Source organism: Mustela nigripes, chromosome 13 (genome assembly GCF_022355385.1).
Source record: "Mustela nigripes isolate SB6536 chromosome 13, MUSNIG.SB6536, whole genome shotgun sequence".
NCBI classification, from domain to species: domain Eukaryota; kingdom Metazoa; phylum Chordata; class Mammalia; order Carnivora; family Mustelidae; genus Mustela; species Mustela nigripes.
Genome location: NC_081569.1, coordinates 133,250,144 through 133,257,252, shown reverse-complemented (window position 1 = coordinate 133,257,252; position 7,109 = coordinate 133,250,144). Strand labels below are relative to the sequence as shown.

Here is a 7,109-nt window from a genome sequence, read left to right as displayed (position 1 = left end):
CTGGGCATTTCCAAGTCAGTTCTATTTATTGTCTTTTAGGGCTGGCTTTCAGTTTCCTCCTACAATGGATACAACTTCACATATCCTAAAAAAGACTGTTCTGCAACAAACTATTTTCTGAGGGAAATGAAACGTGACAAGAATGTCTTTATCCTGGTGGCATTAGTGTGTTGGCCTTTTAGAGACTGAAAGCTCTGAGAATAGATTTATTTGGATTTCTGTGAGCTTGTGAGAAATGTTGAAAGCATCTGATTTTTATAAGAAGCTACTTAGAATTGTTCTTTATGCCAGTGTGTTCTTTGTCTGAAAGCTTGTTTCTTTGAAATCAACACCCCACCTCCCACCCCCCACCCCCAGTTACAAAATAGCTCATAAATTCTAGCTTTGGTTGCCTAAAGATTTTTTCCTTTGGAGATGGGCTGGAGGTTACTTTGTATTTTGGCTCAGTTGCCTGGTTTTCCTCCCATTTTATGTGGAGCACTTCTCGAACCTCAGCTGCGGCCACATGTGCTGTCCCTCTGCTGCTGGAAGCAACAGTTAGCACGTTATTCCGCTTGAAGGCTTACAGTTCGAGAGGAGCATGCAGCCTTGTGAATTGTAAAGGAATCCAGAGCAATCCGGGGAGGGCAGAAGTGGCTGGAGAGCTCAAAAGCCAGGTTTAATTAGGTAGCCCTGCAAAGCCTTTATCCCCTGCACAGAAGCAGGGGTGGGTGGGGGGAGAGGAGCCAGAGTGAAAACAATCTGCGTTTCTCTGCCCGGCTGCCTGGCCGGCCCCTGAGCCCAGCTGGAGCTGAGCCGGCCCTGCATTCTGCAGGCAGCGTGCAGTTTCTGAAACTCCCCTAAATGTTCCAGCCTTTAAATAGCAGCGAGTCTTCTAAAAGGATGCCGCGTGCTCCAAGAGAAATTAAAGCGGCTGCCTCGGAGGCAGGAGGCCGACGAGTGAGATGCTTAATTATCGTGGAAGTAAGTGCTTGTTACCGAGGAGCCGAGTGCAGCAAGCGCGGGTCGTCCTCGGGGTGTCAGCCGTGATTTGTAGACAATGCAGCCCTGTCAGCGCAGTGCTGGTTCAGCAGCATCCTTCCAAACATGTATTTGGCAAGAATTTAAAGGCCACCTCTTGTGTAATTTGTGGAGCCTTGGAAAGGGGTCCTCTGCCTTTATTTTCAGGATGTACGCAACCATGCGGGGTTTTGTACTCAGAATGTGTGCCTCTTCCCTCCTGCCTGATGGGCTCACAAGGAAGTTGGTGTTCTTCACGCGTCACCTGCAAGGATGCTAACACTTCTCTGTCGTCTGTCGGGGAGTGCGGAGAGGTCTGTCCAGAACAGCATTTTTGTTTCTGCTGTCTTAGTACATCAGCACCGGAGGGTGGAGGAGGAAGCAATGCGTAAGGAAATGCAGGCGTTTTGTTAATTAGCGGAATATTTCTAGCTTCAAGAGTAGACTAAAGAGAGCTGGGGAAGAGGTGGTGGTGAATGCGGGACTGCTCCTCAAGCGGTAAGTAATAAAGTGAGGGAAATACAGGGGAGTGCTAATGGAGGTAATGGCTCCGGGAGAACCTGTTTATTTTCTCTCTATTGTATCTGCTCTTGCCAACTATGTTAAGCGTTTGTAAAGAAACTGAAAAAGCAAGTGGGGTTTTGAAATATGAAGGATGTTAAAAAGTGAGTGTTGCAGTGTACTTGATAACATGATTTTTAGTCTGGTTTAAAAACTGACTCTACATTGTTCTGATTATTGAACTCTGTTGCTCGTGTTTCGAACTTCTGCTTGGCACAGTGGTTCATGATGTTCTCCCTTATGGGAGATCACTGGAGCCTGTACTTGGTCTGCACTTGGGCTAGGAGCCTTGATGTCTTGGAACAAGATTCCCTACCCCACCCCACCCCCATTACATGTAACAGTTCAATGAAGCTGAAGTATTAATAGTCTTTCAAAACATATATTACTTAAATGTTGGATTTTATTAAATGCCTTCACTTTCTTTTAAACATGCTTTACTACAAAGATGGGCTGTGAACTGTGACCTGCAGTCCATTATTGAGTCTTTTATTTTCATGTGTCTGGTTTTAGCAATTGCATATTTATTTTTAGAGGTATTTATCAAATGCTAATTCTAATTGTCCTTCTCTCTTTTAGAGAAAGCATGGGATTGTGGCAATCACAGAGTCCCAGTAATACAAGTTCTGTTCAGTTTCTTCTGAAAGAAAGCTGTCTGTGAAAGCAAAGCAAAGGGAACCATTGTGGATTATAATGTTTTGAAGATCTGGATTTTCAGAGGTTTGGAAACAAGGCATCATTTCACCTTTTAAATGAAAAAGATTAAGATCTCATGCAACTGCTGTATTCTCTGGAAACCGTTCTCCAAAAGGGAAGTGCACATTTAAAACTTAGCTATGATGGTCCTTTGTGCAGGGATTTGAGTCTGATTGCTTCTCCATCATGACCAGTTTGAAACGGTCGCAGACAGAGCGGCCCGCTGCTCCCGAAAGGGCCTCGGTGGTGGCCACGGATGGCGCTCCCAAAGTCCACACCGACGACTTCTACATGCGGCGCTTCAGGTCCCAGAATGGCAGCTTAGGGTCCTCGGTCATGGCTCCGGTCGGGCCTCCCCGAAGTGAAGGTTCTCACCATATAACCTCCACCCCCGGAGTCCCCAAGATGGGGGTTAGGGCTAGGATTGCGGATTGGCCCCCACGAAAGGAAAACGTCAAAGAATCTAGCCGTTCAAGCCAGGAAATAGAAACCTCAAGTTGCCTTGAGAGCCTGTCCTCCAAAAGCAGTCCTGTGAGTCAGGGGAGTTCTGTGAGCCTCAATTCCAGTGACTCAGCCATGCTGAAGAGCATACAGAACACGCTGAAAAACAAGACGAGACCGGCGGAGAGCATGGACTCCAGATTTCTCATGCCCGAAGCCTACCCCAGCTCCCCCAGGAAGGCGCTGCGCAGGATCCGGCAGCGGAGCAACAGCGACATCACCATAAGTGAACTTGACGTGGATAGCTTTGATGAATGTGTCTCGCCCACCTACAAGACTGGGCCGTCACTGCACAGGGAATATGGTAGCACCTCTTCCATTGACAAGCAGGGAACGTCCGGGGAAAGCTTCTTCGATCTGTTAAAGGGCTACAAAGACGACAAGTCCGATCGCGGTCCAACTCCAACGAAGCTCAGTGACTTTCTCATCGCCGGCGGGGGCAAGGGCTCTGGTTTCTCTCTGGATGTTATTGACGGGCCCATCTCCCAGAGAGACAACCTCAGGCTCTTTAAGGAAAGGGAAAAACCACTCAAGCGCCGGTCCAAGTCCGAAACCGGAGACTCATCCATTTTTCGGAAATTACGCAATGCCAAAGGTGAGGAACTTGGAAAGTCGTCGGATCTGGAGGATAACCGGTCGGAAGACTCTGTCAGGCCCTGGACGTGCCCAAAGTGCTTTGCCCACTATGATGTCCAGAGTATATTATTTGACTTGAATGAGGCGATTATGAACAGGCACAATGTTATCAAGAGGAGAAACACCACCACGGGGGCATCAGCCGCTGCTGTGGCCTCCCTGGTCTCGGGACCTTTGTCCCACTCGGCCAGTTTTAGCTCCCCGATGGGCAGCACCGAGGACCTCAATTCCAAGGGGAGCCTCAGCATGGACCAGGGAGATGATAAGAGCAACGAGCTGGTCATGAGCTGTCCATATTTTCGGAACGAAATTGGGGGAGAAGGTGAGAGGAAGATCAGCCTGTCAAAATCAAATTCTGGCTCCTTTAGTGGGTGTGAAAGTGCCTCCTTTGAGTCTACGCTTAGTTCCCATTGCACAAACGCGGGGGTGGCTGTCCTCGAGGTGCCCAAGGACGGCCTCGTGCTGCATCTGGACAGGGTGAAGAGGTACATCGTGGAGCACGTGGACCTGGGCGCGTACTATTACAGGAAGTTCTTCTACCAGAAGGGTGAGTGGAGATCCTGCAGCCTCGTGGATAAAGTAGTTAAATGTATCTGCTACCATTTTTGTCTTTTTGCATTTTTGAGTGAGTTCCTCCTTTCAGGCATAGAAATGTATATTTACTAGGAAGGGTTTTTTAAATGTAGTGGATGAAATTATAGTCTTTGTCTAAGAGACTTGCTCTGTTCCCTTGAGAGAGAGATGCCATAAAGTTGAAAATATTTTAAAGATAGGTTTTTTTTTTTTTACTACAAAAACAATCAGAATGCTGCCTTTTTGTAGTTATGGTTTCATAACTACAAAAAGGTTTATAGTTAGTATGGAACCATTTCTTTTCTGCCTCAGTGTTCTCATCAGTAAATGGGACTTACACATTCTTATCCTTTTGATAGGATGTTTGCTCTTTGACAAAAGTCGCAGAGCCAGGAAGTCTCAGGCAGGAGTCAAATCTAGATCTTACAGAATGGGGTAAAAAGGGGACTGAAGAGATAAGTATCCTTAGTATGTTGCTGACTTCCTTTCTAATCTTTCCTACTTTATGTTTGTGTGAGGGGAGGGATATATATGCATCTGTTTTTGGATTGTACTTTATGTATAGTCTTACCTCCTGTTTTAAAGAAAGGCCCTGTGATTTATTGAACCATCAGTAGTTTAAACGAAGCCTTAGGAGCAATCTAATAGTGTTTTTGAGCCACATTATTCACTCAAGAGTGAGCTTAAGTCCAGCAAGTACCCACGCTGAGAAAACAGGCTGCTCGCCAAGGAAGGACCTACCCTGTGGAGCATTAGCCAGCTCAGGAGTCCCCGCGGTCCAGCCAAGGGGCCCCCCAGATGCAAAGTACTAGAGCAGTTTGACTTTCCACTTACTGCTCCAGGGTTTCTGAATCTGACTTAGACGTCTTCTTCCAAATGAAGTTCCACTTCTAGTGCCCATGGTAGCTGTATTACATTGTTCATAGTAGAATAAAACTTTCTCTAAGGTTATTACATGGTAGACCGTATTCACGAGGGTTTATTGACCATAAGAATCTTGTCTTGCTGCCAGGTATCCATGTCTTCGGTCATAGATACTTGACAATACGATAACAAAAATCCCATTTTCATTTTTAAACAACCAGTGTTTTTCAATGATTTTATGGTGTTCAGATTTTAGAAATTACCTTTTCCTTATACAGTGTCCTATATAACTTGACAAGGTTTCTCAGTGTTGCCAACTTGGCATTTGGGTCCGGATAATTCTTTGCTGGAGGGGGCTATCCTATGAGCCTTGTAAGATAAGATTAGCAGCAACTCTGCCCTCTATACCCTAAATGCCAGTAGTTGCCCCTCCCCCAGCTGTAATAACCTGAAATGTCTCCAGATATGTCTTGGGAGGTAAAGTTGCTTCTAGCTGAGAAACCCTGCTTTATTGTACCTGGGAAATTTTTCACAGGTGTTTCTGAGATGTCTGTTGTTGGGGGCTATCTCACTAAAAAAAGACACATTAAGAACATGTTAGTTATAATTTTACTTATGCAGTAGCAGGCACTGTTTCTATTAAGCAGTATATTAATATTAATGAACATTTTGAAGTACATATTATGTATGAGGAAGTTTTAGTAAGTATTTGATATGCCCTGCATTTTTCTCCTTTCATCCTCAAAATGCCCAGTGAGATATAGGTAGCATTAACGATGGCATCTCCCAGTTGAGAAGACAGGACTCACGTGGTTCAGTGGACATAAGTGGTTCAGCTGACAGGGAACTAGTCGTGTGGGAGCCCGGATTCCACTCCTGCTGTCTCACTGGCGTCGTGTTCTTAACCGCCGTGCTCTTCTCTCTGCTATGTTAGACTGAAGGGAAAGAGTATGTTTTTGTGTTTAAATCTGGTAGAGATTTGTATGGCATAAAAATTTGGACATCTATATTCCAGAGGTATACGGCTTAGATCACAGCACTTCATAAACTTAAAAGCCACTAATCCAAAGTCATTTCTAATTTGAAGCATGGAAAATAACCCTCTTACCGAGCATAATTGGAACTGGGTTAATTGAAAATACCAGTTAAAAGTAGGGAATCTTTAAAAGTTATACATGCCCAATATATTTTGTTTTCACTAAAATATGTAGAATGTACTTGCCAAGCTCTTGTGAGGCCAAGGGTTTTTCTTCAACAGTGATGCTACTATTTTGAATTTTATGTTGTATTAACAGTATAAAACCGTCAGAGGTACAACAGACAACAGCAATGCAATCCAGTTTTATGGACTCTGAAGTTTCATTTTTCTCTCATCTTTTATAGTCATCTTGCCCATGTCTAATCCAATAGCTTTCTTTTTAGTGACTTGCTTTCATTAAGTCTTTCTAAGGCCTTCAGCTTAGTTTTTAATAGAAACAAGATTTATCTCTTATACTCCTATTCCATCAGCTTTCATAATATTTAATTAAATTTCATAATTACAATAACAAGTCGACTGGCATAAACAGGTTTGGGAAGACACCGCCTGACTCTGTCAGCATGAAGTCCAGCAGGTGGGAACAAAGTGCGTGTGGCCCTGGAGATGGTCTGCTCCTGTCCTTGGGCGTTCATCATTGTGCTGGACGGGGGGACTCAGAGCAGCAGTTAATCCAGGAAGTCGGTCCGGTGGGAGGCACTGTCACAGTGCCTGCTGCGTTTTCTTGGGCTGAACAACTTAGAATTTTCAAATCAGGCAGGTCATTTGTCACTGTAGGATAATGAACAACAAATTATGGCTCCAGGTAGCCTCATTTGAAGCTAAAGTGAAGCCCCGTAAGGTGTAACTATATACTTAAGATATTACATAGTTGTACTTAGTCACTAATAGGATATGGTTAAACAAAGTATCCTCTTATAATTTTTACACTACAACTTGATTCCCTGAGATTGGTGGGCTAACGCCTTTCCTGATCCCGATCGGGATCTGCAAGCCAGTCCTCTTGCTGGAGGAGGACGTCAGTGTTGGGTGCAGCCGGGTCAGCGCCACTGGCCTGGCTGGCAGTCCAGTCCAGCCTCGTCATGACCAGACCCTTGCCCTTCTGCTGTTTAATGCATTCCTGATTGCACTGTGGCTAAGTCTCTGGACGTGGGAGCGGGAAGGGGTTTCCCTTTCGTGGAACAGTCAACATTATATGTAAAATATAATCTTATTGGGCTTGTGAAACTGCAGTCACTCTCTG

General features: G+C 45.0%; 1 protein-coding gene across 4 annotated transcripts in view; it reads left to right on the top strand.

The window, feature by feature from the left end:
- Nucleotides 1-2,166: 2,166 nt before the first annotated feature.
- Nucleotides 2,167-7,109, top strand: part of SIPA1L1 (signal induced proliferation associated 1 like 1) — a 136,644-nt gene continuing 131,701 nt past the window's right edge. For all 4 annotated transcript variants that reach the window (XM_059373835.1, XM_059373834.1, XM_059373832.1 and 1 more), the window contains exon 1: nt 2,167-3,940. In XM_059373835.1, coding sequence (XP_059229818.1) covers nt 2,443-3,940 — 1,498 coding nt within the window. In that variant the 5' untranslated portion in view covers nt 2,167-2,442. The remainder of the gene's footprint in view (nt 3,941-7,109) is intronic.